Raw genomic sequence first — 20,736 nt, forward strand, 5'->3', positions numbered from 1 at the left:
TTTTGGATTTTGGATTTTGTTTATTGTCACGTCTCACGACTCTCTGAAGTTTCTGAAGATACAAGAGCTGACAGAAAGAAACACCAATCACAATATATCAGTCGCTAAACTCACCTGCCATAGTACCAAACATGAGGTTCTGTTACTATTTCAACTGTTGGATCTGTTGGTTGAGGCGGGTTGGTGACTTGAGGAACTACCTCAAGAAATACTCGGAATCTCTGCTGTATTTCGCCATTTTTCAAGAATCCATAAACTCCCCAAGGTGCAGAGACAGGAACAATAGTACCTGTGGACAGAGACACTGTTACAGCATTTAACTGGGTGATCAGCTGATAGATAGTCAGAGGTTACAGGTCAGGGGGCACGGTCACTTTGGTGAGATGTGGAAAATGTTGTGATATCACTTTAAGGGAATATGCAAATGACCAAGTTGCCAGGATGGAGAGCAGCATGTGACCAGCATGGTCCCACTCGCAGTGTGAGTGCCGACTGTTGTGTTCTGCTTCTTCATGTAGCATGGTGAGAATGAGCTCAAACTGGAGGCCTGTGACCAGTGGTGTGCCTCAGGGATCAGTGCTGGGTCCATTGTTATTTGTTACTAATAATGATTTGATGAGAATGTAGGAGGCACTGTTAGTACATTTGTAGATGACACCAAGATTGGTGGCATAGTGAACAGTGAAGAAGGTTATCTAGGATTGCATTGGGATCTTGATCAATTGGGATAGTGGGTAGATGAATGGCGGATGGAGTTTAATTTAGATGAATGTGTGGTGATGCATTTTGGTAGATCGAATCGGGGCAGGACCTACTCAGTTAATGGTAGAGAATTGGGGAGAGTTATGGAACAAAGAGATCTAAGAGTACAGGCTCATAGCTCCTTGAAAGTGGAGTCATGGGTGGACGGGATGGTGAAGAAGGCATTCAGCATTCTTGGTTTCATTGGTCAGAACATTGAATACAGGATTTGGGACGTCTTGCTGAAGTTGTACAAGACATTAGTAAGGCCACCTTGGAGCACTGTCTACAGTTCTGGTCCTATTATAGAAAGGATATTATTAAAATTGAAAGAGCACAGAAAGGATTTACTCAGATGCCACCAGGACTTGATGGTTTGAGTTAAGAGGAGAGGCTGGATAGACTGGAACTCTTTTCCCTGGAGTGTCAGAGGCTTTGGGGTGAACTTATATAGGTCTATAAAATAATGAGGGACATTAAGGTCAATATCTTTTCCCAAAGATAGGGGAGTTTAAAACTAGAGGGCATAGGTTGAAGGTGAGAGGGGAGATATACAAAAGGGTCCGGAGGGGCAATTCTTTCACAGGGAGGGTGGTGAGTGTCTGGAATGTCCTGCCAGAGGTAGTAGTAGAGCTGGATACAATTTTGTCTTTTAAAAAACATTTAGACAGTTATATGGGTAATATGGGCATCGAGGTATATGGACCAAATGCAGACAATTGGAACTCTCTTGGGGGTAAGAATTGGGCGGCATGGACAAGTTAGGCCGAAAGGCCTGTTTCCATGCTGTAAACTTCTATTACTCTATAAGCTGCCTCCTTGATGTCGGCTCCGACAAAGGAAGGTTCAGACTTGGAGATGGTTTAACACATTTATTGAACAGTTAACAATTCTCCTACTTGAGTTCGACGCTCCTGCTGATCTTGCTGTAGTAACTCAGTCTAACTAACCAGTCTGCTCTCAGCCATGCGGTGAGTGTGATGCTTCCTGATCTGCCCCTGTCTCTCTGAGTGTCGCCTGTGGAAAGAGAGAGAGCCTGTGTGCCCTGTCCTTTTATATGGGTAGCCCCCTTGTGGTAGTGTCACCTCTGGGTGTCTTGACTGCCCATTGGTCGTGTCCTATCTTACTGACCTATTGGTTGAGTGTCTGTGTGTCATGATGCCTCTGGTGCTCCCTCTAGTGTTTATTTAGTTGCAGTGTGTTTACATTAACCCCTTGTGTATTTACAGTGATGCACATCACCACGCCGACACCATATTGAAATGTCCGTCCCGCTCACTCATATCACTCTGTGCAGCCCCCTCCCTTCACCAGGCTGTGCAGCATGTTAACACCCAGCTGGGAAAGTGTCACAGCCTCGAGGGACAGTCTGTTCCTCAATCTACCCCCTGCTGCCCCTGAGCCCCCCCCCACACCCCCTCCCTGTCCCCCGAGCCCTACCCCCCCACACACCCCTCCCTGCCCCCCGAGCCCGACCCCCCACACCCCGCCCTGCCCCCCCGAGCCCTACCCACCCCACACACCCCCCTCCCTGCCCCCCGAGCCCGACCCACCCCCCACACGCCCCTCCCTGCCCCCCCCGAGCCCTACCCCCCACACCCCCCTCCCTGCCCCCCGAGCCCTACCCCCCCAACACCCCCCTCCCTGCACCCCGAGCCCGATCCCCCACACTCACCTCCCTGCCCGCTGAGCCCTACCCCCCCACACCCCCTGCCCACACCCCGATCCCTACCCCCCAACAGCCCCCCTCCCTGCCCCCCGAGCCCAACCCCCCACACCCCCTCCCTGCCCCACCCCGAGCCCTACCCATCCCCCACACCCCCCTCCCTGCCCCCCCGAGCCCTACCCACCCCCACACCCCCCGCCCTGCCCCCGAGCCCTACCCACCCCCCACATGCCCCTCCCTGCCCCCCCGAGTCCTACCCCCCACACCCCCCTCCCTGTCCCCCGAGCCCTACCCCCAACACCCCCCTCCCTGCACCCCGAGCCCTACCCCCCCACACTCCCCTCCCTACCCCCTGCCCACACCCCGAGCCCTACCCCCCCACACCCCCCTCCCTGCCCCCGAGCCCTACCCCCTCGCCCCCTCCCTGCCCCCCGAGCCCTACCCCCTCGCCCCCTCCCTGCCCCCCGAGCCCGACCCCCCACACCCTCCTCCCTGCCCCCAGATCCCTACCCCCCACACCCCCCTCCCTGCCCCCCGAACCCTACCCCCTCGCCCCCTCCCTGCCCCCCGAGCCCTACCCCCTCGCCCCCTCCCTGCCCCCCGAGCCAGACCCCCACACCCCCCTCCCTGCCCCCCGAGCCCTACCCCCCCACACCCTCTGCCCACACCCCGAGCCCTACCCCCCCACACTCCCCTCCCTGCCCCCCGAGCCCGACCCCCCACACCCCCCTCCCTGTCCACAAGCCGTAACCCCCTCACTCCCCACCTGCCCCCCTGAGCCCTACCCCCCACACCCCCTCCCTGTCTCCCAAGCCCTACCCCCTCACCCCGCTCCCTGCCCTCTGAGCTCTACCCCCCAAAGCCTCCTCCCTGCCCCATGGGGCCAACCCCCCCACAACCCCTCCCTGACCCCCCCCCGAGCCCAACACCCCCACACCCCCCTCCTTGCCCCCTCACCCTATCCCCCACTCCCCCTTCCTGCCCCCCTCGGCTTACCCCATTGCCGAGCCCCTCACCCCAGCCCCCCTCACATCCCCTCCCTGCCCCCCTCAACCTACCCCGTTATCCCACCCCCCTCGCCATACCCCCCACACCCCTCGCCCTACACCCCCCAAACCCCCTCGCCCCCCCAAACCCCTCACCCCCACGCACCTACCCCTTGCACAACCCTCCATCCACATTGACCTTCTTGTCTTCCTCAAGCCATCAGGACCCCCCTCCCCCCCCCCCCCCCCCCCCCCATGACCCCAGAACGCACCTCACACTCGTCCCCTGGTCAAACTTTGTGCCTTTGTTGTGGCGGCTGCTGAGTGTCACAGAGCTGTCCAGAAAGACACTGGTGTGTGTCACTGCTGGAAGGGGGAGACAGCACAGAGCTGTCCAGATAGACACTGGTGTGTGTCACTGCTGGAAGGGACAGACAGCACAGAGCTGTCCAGATAGACACTGGTGTGTGTCACTGCTGGAAGGGGGAGACAGCACAGAGCTGTCCAGATAGACACTGGTGTGTGTCACTGCTGGAAGTGACAGACAGCACAGAGCTGCCCAGATAGACACTGGTGTGTGTCGCTGCTGGAAGGGACAGACAGCACAGAGCTGTCCAGATAGACACTGGTGTGTGTCACTGCTGGAAGGGACAGACAGCACAGAGCTGTCCAGATAGACACTGGTGTGTGTCACTGCTGGAAGGGGGAGACAGCACAGAGCTGTCCAGATAGACACTGGTGTGTGTCACTGCTGGAAGGGGGAGACAGCACAGAGCTGTCCAGATAGACACTGGTGTGTGTCACTGCTGGAAGGGACAGACAGCACAGAGCTGTCCAGATAGACACTGGTGTGTGTCACTGCTGGAAGGGGGAGACAGCACAGAGCTGTCCAGATAAACACTGGTGTGTGTCACTGCTGGAAGGGACAGACAGCACAGAGCTGTCCAGATAGACACTGGTGTGTGTCACTGCTGGAAGTGACAGACAGCACAGAGCTGCCCAGATAGACACTGGTGTGTGTCGCTGCTGGAAGGGACAGACAGCACAGAGCTGTCCAGATAGACACTGGTGTGTGTCACTGCTGGAAGGGACAGACAGCACAGAGCTGTCCAGATAGACACTGGTGTGTGTCACTGCTGGAAGTGGGAGACAGCACAGAGCTGTCCAGATCGACACTGGTGTGTGTCACTGCTGGAAGGGACAGACAGCACAGAGCTGTCCAGATAGACACTGGTGTGTGTCACTGCTGGAAGGGACAGACAGCACAGAGCTGTCCAGATAGACACTGGTGTGTGTCACTGCTGGAAGGGACAGACAGCACAGAGCTGTCCAGATAGACACTGGTGTGTGTCACTGCTGGAAGGGACAGACAGCACAGAGCTGTCCAGATAGACACTGGTGTGTGTCACTGCTGGAAGGGGGAGATAGCACAGAGCTGTCCAGATAGACACTGGTGTGTGTCGCTGCTGGAAGGGACAGACAGCACAGAGCTGTCCAGATAGACACTGGTGTGTGTCACTGCTGGAAGGGACAGACAGCACAGAGCTGTCCAGATAGACACTGGTGTGTGTCACTGCTGGAAGTGGGAGACAGCACAGAGCTGTCCAGATAGACACTGGTGTGTGTCACTGCTGGAAGGGACAGACAGCACAGAGCTGCCCAGATAGACACTGGTGTGTGTCACTGCTGGAAGGGACAGACAGCACAGAGCTGCCCAGATAGACACTGGTGTGTGTCACTGCTGGAAGGGACAGACAGCACAGAGCTGTCCGGATAGACACTGGTGTGTGTCACTGCTGGAAGGGACAGACAGCACAGAGCTGTCCAGATAGACACTGGTGTGTGTCACTGCTGGAAGGGACAGACAGCACAGAGCTGTCCAGATAGACACTGGTGTGTGTCACTGCTGGAAGGGACAGACAGCACAGAGCTGTCCAGATAGACACTGGTGTGTGTCACTGCTGGAAGGGACAGACAGCACAGAGCTGTCCAGATAGACACTGGTGTGTGTCACTGCTGGAAGGGACAGACAGCACAGAGCTGTCCAGATAGACACTGGTGTGTGTCACTGCTGGAAGGGACAGACAGCACAGAGCTGTCCAGATAGACACTGGTGTGTGTCACTGCTGGAAATGTGATATTTTTCAAGGGCTTCACCTGTCCGAAGCCTTTTCGACCTTAACGAATGCTTCCTTTTTCTTTTTGACAAGGTTGATAACATCGCTCGTTATCCAGGGTTCCCGATACTTTCCACCTTTATCTTTCATCCCCACAGGTACACCTCCTCCTCTTTATTAATATCGTAAGAAGTTTTACAACACCAGGTTAAAGTCCAAATGGTTTGTTTAAAACACGAGCTTTCGGAGCGCTGTCCCTTCCATTCCCCTGAGGAAGGAGCAGTGCTCCGAAAGATAGTGTTTGAAACAAATTTGTTGATCTTTAACCTGATGCTGTAAGACTTCTTACTGTGCTCACCCCAATCCAACGCCGGTATCTCCACATCATCTTTATTAATATCAACATAGAATGTTAATATCACACATGGGAAACGTTCCCAGATTCTGGGAACATAAAGCCTGAAGGTATCAAAGCAATAGCCCAAATAGCGCCTCAACCCACTAGTCACATGTGACCGAGGAACGCTCTGGGATTGACAATTCTTTGCTCAGTGTGTCAGTCTGTACAGAAAGTTTCAAACGTGACAGGTTAAAGAGTGAGTGGCTGTTTTATAATCTGTTGTTACTTTGAAGGAACATCTGACATACCTGCAACATTCCCACAACGTGCATAACTGAATAGTTTCTCCAGACCGATCGCCACTGCAGTTTTAATATCCACACCATCAACTTCAGTTTCAACCTTCTGCCGAATTTGGTATTCAAACTCAATATAATTCTAAAACAAGGAAATAAAATCCATTACCATGTGACACAACTGAACTCGCACCAAAACACATCAGTGTTGAGGGGACTGTCCTCGTTCCCAGGTGTGGGAGCAGTATTCATGTCCTGCATGGACTGACCTGGTAAAAGGGTTTGGAATTTTTGATGGGAGTCTTGGCATCACCACTTCCAGATTGATTTCCCTGACCCCCTCATGCACTCTTTCAACTTTAGAGTTATCCTGCCCATTGGGCCTCACACCTTCCCCTTGGGCTTTCAATGAAACAAATGTGGAGAATGTTCTGGAAGGCCATCGACACTGAATCATGTCCAGTAATTGTGTTTCCCTTTGGCTGTTTTACCACATTACTGAAACAGAAAGGTTTCAATGGGTTAGGAATTGGTCCTCGTATCCAGGCACTAATCCAGGTGAAAATAAAACAATGTCATTGGACCATAAGAAATAGGAGCTGGAATAGGCCCAATAACTCCTCAAGCCTGTTCCACCGATCAACAAGATCATAGAACATAGAACATAGAACATTACAGCGCAGTACAGGCCCTTCGGCCCTCGATGTTGCGCTGACCTGTGAAACCACTCTAAAGCCCATCTACACTATTCCCTTATCGTCCAAATGTCTATCCAATGACCATTTAAATGCCCTTAGTGTTGGCGAGTCCACTACTGTTGCAGGCAGGGCATTCCACGCCCTTACTACTCTCTGAGTAAAGAACCGACCTCTGACATCTGTCTTATATCTATCTCCCCTCAATTTAAAGCTATGTCCCCTCGTGCTAGACATCACCATCCGAGGAAAAAGGCTCTCACTGTCCACCCTATCCAATCCTCTGATCATTTTGTATGCCTCAATTAAGTCACCTCTTAACCTTCTTCTCTCTAACGAAAACAGCCTCAAGTCCCTTAGCCTTTCCTCATAACATCTTCCCTCCATACCAGGCAACATTCTGGTAAATCTCCTCTGCACCCTTTCCAATGCTTCCACATCCTTCCTATAATGCGGCGACCAGAATTGCACGCAATACTCCAAATGCGGCAGCACCAGAGTTTTGTACAGCTGCAACATGACCTCATGGCTCCGAAACTCAATCCCTCTACCAATAAAAGCTAACACACCGTACGCCTTCTTAACAACCCTCACATCCTGGGTGGCAACTTTCAGGGATCTATGTACATGGACACCGAGATCTCTCTGCTCATCCACACTGCCAAGAATCTTACCATTAGCCCAGTACTCTGTCTTCCTGTTATTCCTTCCAAAATGAATCACCTCACACTTTTCTGCATTAAACTCCATTTGCCACCTCTCAGCCCAGCGCTGCAGCTTATCTATGTCCCTCTGTAACTTGTAATATCCTTCCGCACTGTCCACAACGCCACCGACTTTAGTGTCATCTGCAAATTTACTCACCCATCCTTCTACGCCCTCCTCCAGGTCATTTATAAAAATGACAAACAGCAGTGGCCCCAAAACAGATCCTTGTGGCACACCACTAGGAACTAGACTCCAGTCTGAACACTTCCCACTAACCACCACCCTTTGTCTTCTTCCAGCTGGCCAATTTCTGATCCAAACTGCTAAATCTCCCTGAATCCCATGCTTCCGTATTTTCCGCAGTAGCCTACCGTGGGGAACCTTATCAAACGATTTACTGAAATCCATATGCACCACATCAACTGCTTTACCCTCATCCACCTGCTTGGTCACATTCTCAAAGAACTCAATAAGGTTTGTGAGGCACGACCTACCCTTCACAAAACCGTGTTGACTATCTCCAATCAAATTATTCCTTTCCAGATGATTATACATCCTATCTCTTATAAACCTTTCCAAGATTTTGCCCACAACAGAAGTAAGGCTCACTGGTCTATAGTTACCGGGGTTGTCTCTACTCCCCTTCTTGAACAAGGGGACAACATTTGCTATCCTCCAGACTTCTTGCACTAATCCTGTAGACAAAGATGACTTAAAGATTAAAGCCAAAGGCTCAGCAATCTCCTCCCTAGCATCCCAGAGTATCCTAGGATAAGTCCCATCCGGCCCAGGGGACTTATCTATTTTCACACTTTCCAGAATTGTTAACACCTCCTTATGAACCTCAAGCCCTTCTCGTCTGGTAGCTGAATCTCAGTATTCTCCTCGACAACATTGTCTTTTTCCTGTGTGAATACTGACGATAAATATTCATTTAGCACCTCTCCTATCTCCTCGGACTCCAAGCACAACTTCCCAATGCTGTCCTTGACTGGCCCTACTCTTACCCTAGTCATTCTTTTATTCCTGACATATCTATAGAAAGCTTTAGGGTTATCCTTGATCCTACCTGCCAAAGACGTCTCATGTCCCCTCCTGGCTCTTCTTGTCTCTCTCTTTAGGTCCTTCCTAGCTAACTTGTAGCTCTCGAGCGCCCTAACCGAACCTTCATGTCTCATCTTTACATAAGCCTCCTGCCTCATCTTTAACCCCAACTCTACTTGCCCCACGCACTCCCCACCTGTTCCATTGTGTTGTTGGGTTGGAGAAGTTTCCGTAACTCCCAGAGACTGCTGGCTGCAGACATTCTAACTCTATTGTAACACGTTTACCGTTTGGAGAACATTCCCCGACACGAGCTTCTTTTCGTGCTGCTTTCTGCGAGACTCTCAGATCACGAGTACATGTCACTTCCTTCTAATGACTGGGGCTGGTTTAGCACAGGGCTAAATCGCTGGCTTTGAAAGCAGACCAAGGCAGGCCAGCAGCACGGTTCAGTTCCCGTACCAGCCTCCCCGAACAGGTGCCGGAATGTGGCGATTAGGGGCTTTTCACAGTAACTTCATTTGAAGCCTACTTGTGACAAAAAGCGATTTTCATTTCATTTCATTTCAGGACCTGTCCGAATATACTCCATTATACTGCACCCGCGAGGAACCTAGAATCCTAAATTCTAGCTGTCTTGGCCTTGAATATTCTCAATGATGAAACATCCATTATAGACTGGATAATTCCAGAGATTCACAGCCCTTTGAGTGAAGATATTTCTCCCTATCTCAGTCCTATTTGATGAACTCTCTCTCCTGAATCTGTGCTGCCCAGTTCTCGATGTCCCAGCCAGGGGGAAACAACCTTCCTACCTTATCATCTTGTCTGTTTCAATGAGATCGCTCTCATTCTCCTAAATTCCAGAGAGAAGCCCGGAGCGGACATCCTGAATCTCAGGGCTCTCACCTCGACTGTGAGGAGTGTGATGGTGTTATCCAGGAGGTGCAGGAGAGGCTATCTCCGCAGCGGATATCAGCACATGACGACCAAGTGAGCCCCAAATGCACAAAGATGTCCCAATAGCGAGTGAGCCACCCTCTCCCCCAGACTGCACCCTTCCCAACATCTCACCGTGTGTCTTGTGTTTTGTCTTTGAGGATCAGCAACAGACCATACCCACCTGTCTGGGGCACCTCACCCCCAGCCATAATCCCAGCACCCCCCTGGATGACCAGTCCGGGGACGGCCTCCGCATTCACCTACACCCTGCACCATCCCAGAAGCTATCCCCTCGGCCCTGCATTCACCTACACCCTGCACCATCTGGGAGGGGTTGGTTTAGCACACTGGGCTAAATAGCTGGCTTTGAAAGCAGACCAAGGCAGGCCAGCAGCACGGTTCGATTCCCGTACCAGCCTCCCCGAACAGGCGCCGGAATGTGGCGACTAGGGGCTTTTCACAGTAACCTCATTGAAACCTACTCGTGACAATAAGCGATTATTTTCATCCCGGAGGGGTTGGAGTTCTCGAGGGTGGGGAGGACCTGGTGGAGGGATCGGGAGCCTCCATTGGGCTGGTGGAGGTGGTGGTGGGTGTGGGGGCAATGCAGACAGGGGAGGCCCCGGTGAAGTTGACAAAAGGTTTCCTGGGACCTGGGGTCCCTGCTGGTGAGGGCGTTCAATGAGGTGAGGGAGCAGGGGGTGCTCCCCCCAACGTTATCACAGGCCTCCACCTCCTTAATTCTAAAAAGGGCCAAGGATCCGGAGCAGTGAGGGCCCTGCCGGCCAATTTCACGGTTAAATGTGGGCTCCAATTTACTGGCCAAGATCTTGGCTTCAAGGATTGAGGACTGTGAGCCGGGGGTGATAGGGGAGGACCAGGCGGGGTTTGTTAAGGGGAGGCATCAGGCGGTTGTTGAATGTGATCATGACGCCCCCGGAGGGGCGACGTGGGAAAGTGGTGGTTGCCATGGATGCGGAGAAGGCCTTCGGCTGGGTGGAGTGGGACTACCTGTGGGAGGTGCTGGGATGGTTTGGGACAGGGGTTTGTGGATTGGGTCCGGCTGTTGTACCGGGCGCCCGCAGCGAGTGTGAACCGGGTGAGTTTGGAATATTCCGGGCCACACCGGGGCACGAGGAGGGGTGTCCACTCTCCCCACTGCTCGTTGCCTTGGCAATTGGCGATGGCGCTGAGAGCATCAAGGGACTGGCGGGGGATAGTACGGTGGGGGGGGGAACAAAGGGCCTCGCTGTACGCGGACGACCTGCTTCTCGACATTTCAAACCCTTTGGGAGGTATTGGGGGATTCTGGGAACATTGGAGGAGTTTGGTGGGTTTTCGGGATAGAAAGTGAATGTGGGGAAGAGCGAGGATTTCCGATTCCGGCGAGGGGGCAGGAGAGGAGGTTGGGGGAGTTGCCGTTTCGGGTGGTGGTGGGGGGGGTGGGTTTCGGTATTTGGGCATTCAGCTGGCCTGGGGGTGGGAGCGGCTGCACAAGCTGAATCTGGCCGTGTTGGGGAACAGATGAAGGGGGGTTTTAGGAGGTGGGATGTGCCCCCGCTGTCGCTGGCAGGACGGGTGTAATCGGTGAAGGTGACGGTTCTCCCGAGGGTCTTGTTTGTGTTCCAGAATCTCCCGATCCTCATTCCTGAGGCTTTGTAGGAGGGTGAATGCGCTGATTTGGAGATTTGTTGGGGGGGGTAAGGCCCCGCGGGTGAGGAAGGTGCTGCTGGAGCGGGGTCCGGGGTGGGGGGGTTGCGGGTGGGGTGGGGGAGGGTGGGGGTCAGCTCACCCAAACTTGATGAATTATTATTGGGTGGCAAATGTAGCCATGGTTAGGAAGTGTGTAGTGTGGGAGGGGTCGGTGTGGGTGGGGGAGGGGTCGGTGTGGGTGGGGGTGTGGGAGGGGACGGTGTGGGTGTGGATGTGGGAGGGGACGGTGTGGATGGGGGAGGGGTCGGTGTGGATGTGGGAGGGGTCGGTGTGGGTGTGGATGTGGGAGGGGACGGTGTGGATGGGGGAGGGGTCGGTGTGGATGGGGGAGGGGTCGGTGTGGGTGTGGATGTGGGAGGGGTCGGTGTGGGTGGGGGAGGGGTCGGTGTGGGTGGGGGTGTGGGAGGGGACGGTGTCGGTGTGGATGGGGGAGGGGACGGTGTGGGTGTGGGTGGGGGAGGGGTCGGTGTGGGTGTGGATGGGGGAGGGGACGGTGTGGGTGTGGATGGGGAGGGGTGGGTGTGGGTGTAGATGGGGGAGGGATCAGTGTGGGTGTGGATGGGGGAGGGGTCAGTGTGGGTGGGGGAGGGGTCAGTGTGGGTGTGGATGGCGGAGGGGTCGGTGTGGGTGTGGATGGGGGAGGGGTCGGTGTGGGCGTGGATGGGGGAGGGGTCAGTGTGGGTGTGGATGGGGGAGGCGTCAGTGTGGGTGTGGATGGGGAGGGGTCGGTGTGGGTGTAGATGGGGGAGGGGTCGGTGTGGGTGTGGATGTGGGAGGGGACGGTCTGGGTGTGGATGGGGGAGGGGTCGGTGTGGGTGTGGATGGGGGAGGGGTCAGTGTGGGTGTGGATGGGGAGGGGTCAGTGTGGGTGTGGGCGGGGGAGGGGTCGGTGTGGGTGGGGTCGGTGTGGAAGGGGAGGGGTCGGAGTGGGTGTGGATGGTGAGGGGTCGGTGTGGGTGTGGATGGGGGAGGGGTTGGTGTGGGTGTGGATGGTGAGGGGTCGGTGTGGGTGTGGATGGGGGTGGGGTCGGTGTGGGTGTGGATGGGGGAGGGGTCGGTGTGGGTGTGGATGGGGGAGGGGACGGTGTGGGTGTGGATGGGGAGGGGTCGGTGTGGATGGGGGAGGGGTCGGTGTGGATCGGGGAGGGGTCGGTGTGGGTGTGGATGGGGGAGGGGACGGTGTGGATGGGGGAGGGGTCGGTGTGGGTGTGGATGGGGGAGGGGTCGGTGTGGGTGTGGATGGTGGAGGGGACGGTGTGGGTGTGGATGGGGGAGGGGACGGTGTGGGTGTGGATGGGGGAGGGGTCAGTGTGGGTGGGGGAGGGGTCAATGTGGGTGTGGATGGCGGAGGGGTCGGTGTGGGTGTGGATGGGGGAGGGGTCGGTGTGGGTGTGGATGGGGGAGGGTTCGGTGTGGGTGTGGATAGGGGAGGGGTCAGTGTGGGTGTGGATGTGGGAGGGGTCGGTGTGGGTGTGGATGGGGGAGGGGTCGGTGTGGGTGTGGATGGGGGAGGGGACGGTGTGGGTGTGGATGGGGGAGGGGTCAGTGTGGGTGGGGGAGGGGTCAATGTGGGTGTGGATGGCGGAGGGGTCGGTGTGGGTGTGGATGGGGGAGGGGTCGGTGTGGATGGGGGAGGGTTCGGTGTGGGTGTGGATAGGGGAGGGGTCGGTGTGGGTGGGGGAGGGGATGGTGTGGGTGTGGATGGGGGAGGGGTCGGTGTGGGTGTGGATGGGGGAGGGGACAGTGTGGGTGTGGATGGGGAGGGGTCAGTGTGGGTGTGGGCGGGGGAGGGGTCGGTGTGGGTGGGGTCGGTGTGGAAGGGGAGGGGTCGGAGTGGGTGTGGATGGGGGAGGGGTCGGTGTGGATGGGGGAGGGGTCGGTGTGGGTGTGGATGGGGAGGGGTCGGTGTGGGTGTGGATGGGAAAGGGGTCGGTGTGGATGGGGGAGGGGTCGGTGTGGATGGGGAGGGGTCGGTGTGGGTGTGGGTGGGGGAGGGGTCGGTGTGGGTGTGGATGGGGGAGGGGTCGGTGTGGATGGGGAGGGGTCGGTGTGGGAGCGGATGGGGGAGGGGTCGGTGTGGGTGTGGATGGGGAGGGGTTGGTGTGGGTGGGGAGGGGGAGGTGTGGGTGGGGAAGGGGTCGGTGGGGGCGTGGGTGGGGGAGGGGTCGGTGTGGATGGGGGTGGGGGTGGGGTGGGTGCATGTGTGGATCGGGGAGGGGTCGGTGTGGATGGGGGAGGGGTCGGTGTGGGTGTGGATGGGGGAGGGGTCGGTGTGGATGTGGATGGGGGAGGGGTCGGTGTGGATGGGGAAGGGTCGGTGTGGATGGGGAGGGGTCGGTGTGGGTGGGGGAGGGGTCGGTGCGGGTGTGGATGGGGGAGGGGTCGGCGTGGGTGTGGATGGGGGAGGGGTCGGTGTGGGTGTGGATGGGGAGGGGTCGGTGTGGGAGCGGATGGGGGAGGGGTTGGTGTGGGTGTGGATGGGGGAGGTGTCGGTGTGGGTGGGGAGGGGGAGGGGTCGCTGCGAGTGTTGGTGGGGAGGGGCCGGTGTGGGTGGGTGTGGGGTCGGTGTGGGTGTGGATGGGGGAGGGGTCGGTGTGGATGTGGGAGGGGTCGGTGCGAGTGTTGGTGGGGGAGGGGCCGGTGTGGGTGGGTGTGGGGTCGGTGTGGGTGTGGATGGGGGAGGGGTCGGTGTGGATGTGGGTGGGGTCAGTGTGGCTGTGGATGGGGGTGGGGAGGGGGAGGTCTGAGTGTGGGTGGGGGAGGGGTCGGTGTGGGTGTGGATGGGGGAGGGGTCGGTGTGGATGGGGGAGGGGTCGGAGTGGGTGTGGATGGGGAGGGGTCGATGTGGATGGGGAAGGGGTCATTGTGGATGGGGGAGGGGTCGGTGTGGGATTGGATGGGGGAGGGGTCGGTGTGGATCGGGGAGGGGTCGGTGTGGGTGTGGATGGGGAGGGGTCGGTGTGGGTGTGGATGGGGGAGGGGACGGTGTGGATGGGGAGGGGTCGGCGTGGGTGTGGATGGGGGAGGGGTCGGTGTGGGTGTGGATGGGGGAGGGGACGGTGTGGGTGTGGATGGGGGAGGGGACGGTGTGGGTGTGGATGGGGGAGGGGTCGGTGTGGGTGTGGATGGGGGAGGGGACGGTGTGGGTGTGGATGGGGGAGGGGTCAGTGTGGGTGGGGGAGGGGTCAGTGTGGGTGTGGATGGTGGAGAGGTCGGTGTGGGTGTGGATGGGGGAGGGGTCGGTGTTGGTGGGGGAGGGGACGGTCTGGGTGTGGATGGGGGAGGGGTCGGTGTGGGTGTGGATGGGGGAGGGGTCAGTGTGGGTGTGGATGGGGAGGGGTCAGTGTGGGTGTGGGTGGGGGAGGGGTCGGTGTGGGTGGGGTCGGTGTGGAAGGGGAGGGGTCGGAGTGGGTGTGGATGGGGGAGGGGTCGGTGTGGATGGGGGAGGGGTCTGTGTGGATGGGGGAGGGGTCGGTGTGGATGGGGGAGGGGTCGGTGTGGGTGTGGATGGGGGAGGGTCGGTGTGGGTGTGGATGGGGAGGGGTCGGTGTGGATGGGGGAGGGGTCTGTGTGGATGGGGGAGGGGTCGGTGTGGATGGGGGAGGGGTCGGTGTGGGTGTGGATGGGGGAGGGCCGGTGTGGGTGTGGATGGGGAGGGGTCGGTGTGGGTGGGGGAGGGGTCGGTGTGGATGGGGGAGGGGTCAGTGTGGGTGTGGATGGGAAAGGGGTCGGTGTGGATGAGGGAGGGGTCGGTGTGGATCGGGGTGGGGTCAGTGTGGATGGGGAGGGGTCGGTGTGGGTGTGGGTGGGGGAGGGGTCAGTGTGGGTGTGGATGGGGGAGGGGTCGGTGTGGATGGGGAGGGGTCGTTGTGGGAGCGGATGGGGGAGGGGTCGGTGTGGGTGTGGATGGGGGAGGGGTCGGTGTGGGTGGGGAGAGGGAGGTGTGGGTGGGGGAGGAGTCGGTGGGGGCGTGGTGGGGGAGGGGTCGGTGTGGATGGGGGTGGGGGTGGGGTGGGTGTGGATGTGGATGGGGAGGGGTCGGTGTGGGTGTGGGTGGGGGAGGGGTCGGTGTGGATCGGGGAGGGGTCGGTGTGGGTGTGGATCGGGAGCGGTCGGTGTGGATGGGGGAGGGGTCGGTTTGGGTGTGGATCGGGGAGGGGTCGGTGTGGGTGTGGATCGGGAGCGGTCGGTGTGGATGGGGAGGGGTCGGTGTGGGAGCGGATGGGGGAGGGGTCGGTGTGGGTGTGGATGGGGGAGGGGTCGATGTGGGAGCGGATTGGGGAGGGGTTGGTGTGGGTGTGGATGGGGGAGGTGTCGGTGTGGGTGGGGAGGGGGAGGGGTCGGTGCGAGTGTTGATGGGGGAGGGGCCGGTGTGGGTGGGTGTGGGGTCGGTGTGGGTGTGGGTGGGGGAGGGGTCAGTGTGGCTGTGGATGAGGGTGGGGAGGGGGAGGTGTGAGTGTGGGTGGGGGAGGGGTCGGTGTGGGTGTGGATGGGGGAGGGGTCGGTGTGGATGGGGGAGGGGCCGGAGTGGGTGTGGATGGGGAGGGGTCGTTGTGGATGGGGAAGGGGTCAGTGTGGATGGGGGAGGGGTCGGTGTGGGATTGGATGGGGGAGGGGTCGGTGTGGGTGTGGGTGGGGGAGGGGTCGGTGTGTGTGTGGATGGAGGAGGGGTCGGTGTGGATGGGGGAGGGGTCGGTGTTGGTGTGGATGGGGAGGGGTCGGTGTGGGTGTGGATGGGGGAGGGGTCGGTGTGGGTGGGGGAGGTGTCGGTGTGAGTGTGGTTTGGGGAGGGGTCGGTGTGGGTGTGGATGGGTGAGGGGTCGGTGTGGATGGGGGAGGGGACGTTGTGCATGGGGGAGGGGTCGGTTTGGGTGTGGATGGGGGTGGGGGCGGTGTGGATGGGGAGGGGTCGGTGTGGGTGTGGATGGGGGAGGGGTCGGTGTGGATGTGGATGGGGGAGGGGTCGGTGTGGATGGGGGAGGGGTCGGTGTGGGTGGGGAGGGGTCGGTGTGGATGGGGGAGGGGTCGGTGTGGGTGTGTATGGGGAGGGGTCGGTGTGGGTGTGGATGGGGAGGGGTCGGTGTGGATGGGGGAGGGGTCGGTGTGGATGTAGAAGGGGTCGAAATGGGTGTGGATGGGGGAGGGGTCGGTGTGGATGGGGGAGGGGTCGGTGTGGGTGTGGGTGGGGGAGGGGTCGGTGTGGGTGTGGATGGGGGAGGGGTCGGTGTGAATGGGGAGGGGTCGGTGTGGGAGCGGATGGGGGAGGGGTCGGTGTGGGTGTGGATGGGGAGGGGTTGGTGTGGGTGGGGAGGGGGAGGTGTGGGTGGGGAAGGGGTCGGTGGGGGCGTGGGTGGGGGAGGGGTCGGTGTGGATGGGGGTGGGGGTGGGGTGGGTGCATGTGTGGATCGGGGAGGGGTCGGTGTGGATGGGGGAGGGGTCGGTGTGGGTGTGGATGGGGGAGGGGTCGGTGTGGATGTGGATGGGGGAGGGGTCGGTGTGGATGGGGAAGGGTCGGTGTGGATGGGGAGGGGTCGGTGTGGGTGGGGGAGGGGTCGGTGCGGGTGTGGATGGGGGAGGGGTCGGCGTGGGTGTGGATGGGGGAGGGGTCGGTGTGGGTGTGGATGGGGAGGGGTCGGTGTGGGAGCGGATGGGGGAGGGGTTGGTGTGGGTGTGGATGGGGGAGGTGTCGGTGTGGGTGGGGAGGGGGAGGGGTCGGTGCGAGTGTTGGTGGGGAGGGGCCGGTGTGGGTGGGTGTGGGGTCGGTGTGGGTGTGGATGGGGGAGGGGTCGGTGTGGATGTGGGAGGGGTCGGTGCGAGTGTTGGTGGGGGAGGGGCCGGTGTGGGTGGGTGTGGGGTCGGTGTGGGTGTGGATGGGGGAGGGGTCGGTGTGGATGTGGGTGGGGTCAGTGTGGCTGTGGATGGGGGTGGGGAGGGGGAGGTCTGAGTGTGGGTGGGGGAGGGGTCGGTGTGGGTGTGGATGGGGGAGGGGTCGGTGTGGATGGGGGAGGGGTCGGAGTGGGTGTGGATGGGGAGGGGTCGATGTGGATGGGGAAGGGGTCATTGTGGATGGGGGAGGGGTCGGTGTCGGTGTGGATGGGGGAGGGGTCGGTGTGGATGGGGAAGGGGTCGGTGTGGATCGGGGAGGGGTCGGTGTGGGTGTGGATGGGGGAGGGGACGGTGTGGATGGGGGAGGGGTCGGTGTGGGTGTGGATGGGGGAGGGGTCGGTGTGGGTGTGGATGGGGGAGGGGACGGTGTGGGTGTGGATGGGGGAGGGGACGGTGTGGGTGTGGATGGGGGAGGGGTCGGTGTGGGTGTGGATGGGGGAGGGGACGGTGTGGGTGTGGATGGGGGAGGGGTCAGTGTGGGTGGGGGAGGGGTCAGTGTGGGTGTGGATGGTGGAGAGGTCGGTGTGGGTGTGGATGGGGGAGGGGTCGGTGTTGGTGGGGGAGGGGACGGTCTGGGTGTGGATGGGGGAGGGGTCGGTGTGGGTGTGGATGGGGGAGGGGTCAGTGTGGGTGTGGATGGGGAGGGGTCAGTGTGGGTGTGGGTGGGGGAGGGGTCGGTGTGGGTGGGGTCGGTGTGGAAGGGGAGGGGTCGGAGTGGGTGTGGATGGGGGAGGGGTCGGTGTGGATGGGGGAGGGGTCTGTGTGGATGGGGGAGGGGTCGGTGTGGATGGGGGAGGGGTCGGTGTGGGTGTGGATGGGGGAGGGTCGGTGTGGGTGTGGATGGGGAGGGGTCGGTGTGGATGGGGGAGGGGTCTGTGTGGATGGGGGAGGGGTCGGTGTGGATGGGGGAGGGGTCGGTGTGGGTGTGGTTGGGGGAGGGTCGGTGTGGGTGTGGATGGGGAGGGGTCGGTGTGGGTGGGGGAGGGGTCGGTGTGGATGGGGGAGGGGTCAGTGTGGGTGTGGATGGGAAAGGGGTCGGTGTGGATGAGGGAGGGGTCGGTGTGGATCGGGGTGGGGTCAGTGTGGATGGGGAGGGGTCGGTGTGGGTGTGGGTGGGGGAGGGGTCAGTGTGGGTGTGGATGGGGGAGGGGTCGGTGTGGATGGGGAGGGGTCGGTGTGGGAGCGGATGGGGGAGGGGTCGGTGTGGGTGTGGATGGGGGAGGGGTCGGTGTGGGTGGGGAGAGGGAGGTGTGGGTGGGGGAGGAGTCGGTGGGGGCGTGGTGGGGGAGGGGTCGGTGTGGATGGGGGTGGGGGTGGGGTGGGTGCATGTGTGGATCGGGGAGGGGTCGGTGTGGGTGTGGATCGGGAGCGGTCGGTGTGGATGGGGGAGGGGTCGGTTTGGGTGTGGATCGGGGAGGGGTCGGTGTGGGTGTGGATCGGGAGCGGTCGGTGTGGATGGGGAGGGGTCGGTGTGGGAGCGGATGGGGGAGGGGTCGGTGTGGGTGTGGATGGGGGAGGGGTCGGTGTGGGAGCGGATTGGGGAGGGGTTGGTGTGGGTGTGGATGGGGGAGGTGTCGGTGTGGGTGGGGAGGGGGAGGGGTCGGTGCGAGTGTTGATGGGGGAGGGGCCGGTGTGGGTGGGTGTGGGGTCGGTGTGGGTGTGGGTGGGGGAGGGGTCAGTGTGGCTGTGGATGAGGGTGGGGAGGGGGAGGTGTGAGTGTGGGTGGGGGAGGGGTCGGTGTGGGTGTGGATGGGGGAGGGGTCGGTGTGGATGGGGGAGGGGCCGGAGTGGGTGTGGATGGGGAGGGGTCGTTGTGGATGGGGAAGGGGTCAGTGTGGATGGGGGAGGGGTCGGTGTGGGATTGGATGGGGGAGGGGTCGGTGTGGGTGTGGGTGGGGGAGGGGTCGGTGTGTGTGTGGATGGAGGAGGGGTCGGTGTGGATGGGGGAGGGGTCGGTGTTGGTGTGGATGGGGAGGGGTCGGTGTGGGTGTGGATGGGGGAGGGGTCGGTGTGGGTGGGGGAGGTGTCGGTGTGAGTGTGGTTTGGGGAGGGGTCGGTGTGGGTGTGGATGGGTGAGGGGTCGGTGTGGATGGGGGAGGGGACGTTGTGCATGGGGGAGGGGTCGGTTTGGGTGTGGATGGGGGTGGGGGCGGTGTGGATGGGGAGGGGTCGGTGTGGGTGTGGATGGGGGAGGGGTCGGTGTGGATGTGGATGGGGGAGGGGTCGGTGTGGATGGGGGAGGGGTCGGTGTGGGTGGGGAGGGGTCGGTGTGGATGGGGGAGGGGTCGGTGTGGGTGTGTATGGGGAGGGGTCGGTGTGGGTGTGGATGGGGAGGGGTCGGTGTGGATGGGGGAGGGGTCGGTGTGGATGTAGAAGGGGTCGAAATGGGTGTGGATGGGGGAGGGGTCGGTGTGGATGGGGGAGGGGTCGGTGTGGGATTGGATGGGGGAGGGGTTGGTGTGGGTGTGGATGGGGGAGGGGTCGGTGTGGATGGGGGAGGGGTCGGTGTGGGTGTGGCTGGGGGAGGGGTCGGTGTGGGTGTGGATGGGGAGGGTTCGGTGTGGGTGTGGATGGTCTCCCTATCACAGGAGTCTCTGTGGGGGGGGGTCTCCCTATCAAAGGGGTCTCTGTGGCGGGTGGTCTCCTTATCACAGGGGTCTCGAAGGGGGGGGGGGTCTCCCTATCAACGCCCCTGGTTACCGCATCAAATAATTCAACAATAATTTGTCAGAAAGACCTTCCACGCTGACCATCCCTGATTAATCCGTGTCTAAAGTACAGATAGATTCTGCTCCTCAGAATACTTTCCTGATCCCAGCCTTGAATTTAGAAACCATTAACTGTGTGAGTGCCGGGTCCCGGGATGTGTGAACCGCCCGGGGCAGATATTTCACTGTTTATTCCAGTTCACACACTCAGCATTGACAACCCTCCCTGCCTGAGTCAGACAGATGTTTGAGAGTAAAGAGAGTAAAGGGGACTTGACCCAAAAACACAGGCATTAAATAACTTCCACTGGTACAAATATTACAGAATGCAGTAAACTCTGAACTACACTCACCTTGTCCTTAATGATGACTTCGGGTTTAATGCATTCATCTTGTTCACAGAGTTTGATCATCTCGACTACCGCATCCTGTGCAGCGAGTTGGTTCCAGAAGAGGACACACACGGTTAAGACGATTCTCAGCATCTTGGTGTCGGTACAGGTCACTGGTGAATTCACTGAATGCCCCTCAGCACCTTCTGCTCAATCTGCAGTTTGAGCAGAGAGCTCAGGGATTTTTATACAGTTTTAAGGGGATGGTTTTGAATAAAGTTTAGCTACAGGAACATCAGATGTTGCAGAAATGCCCCAGGTGATTAACTATGGAAATGTTTTTTGGTCGCAATCTTCAATTGAGAAATCATTTAGAAATCATGATCTCTGTGATGCCGGTTGACGGGAAATGTGAACCGCCCGGGACAGATATTTCACTATTGATTCCAGTTCACACACTCAGCACTGACCCCCCTGCCTGAGTTAGACAGGAAACGTGAACCGCCCGAGGCAGATATTTCACTATTGATTCCAGTTCACACACTCAGCATTGACCCCCCTG

The 20,736-nt window shown here is 59.5% G+C and overlaps 1 protein-coding gene across 1 annotated transcript in view; it reads right to left on the minus strand.

Moving 5' to 3' along the window:
• The window catches only part of LOC140411763 (uncharacterized), a 38,171-nt gene extending 17,801 nt beyond the window's left edge, over positions 1-20,370 (minus strand). Inside the window, exons 1-3 of the mRNA XM_072500745.1 lie at positions 20,196-20,370; positions 6,159-6,288; positions 115-289 (exon numbers count right to left, since the gene is read on the minus strand). Of these exons, the coding sequence (XP_072356846.1) occupies positions 115-289; positions 6,159-6,288; positions 20,196-20,327 (437 nt within the window). The 5' untranslated portion in view covers positions 20,328-20,370. The remainder of the gene's footprint in view (positions 1-114; positions 290-6,158; positions 6,289-20,195) is intronic.
• Between the last annotated feature and the right edge of the window lie 366 nt (positions 20,371-20,736).

The sequence above is a fragment of the Scyliorhinus torazame genome, chromosome 4 (assembly GCF_047496885.1).
Source record: "Scyliorhinus torazame isolate Kashiwa2021f chromosome 4, sScyTor2.1, whole genome shotgun sequence".
NCBI classification, from domain to species: domain Eukaryota; kingdom Metazoa; phylum Chordata; class Chondrichthyes; order Carcharhiniformes; family Scyliorhinidae; genus Scyliorhinus; species Scyliorhinus torazame.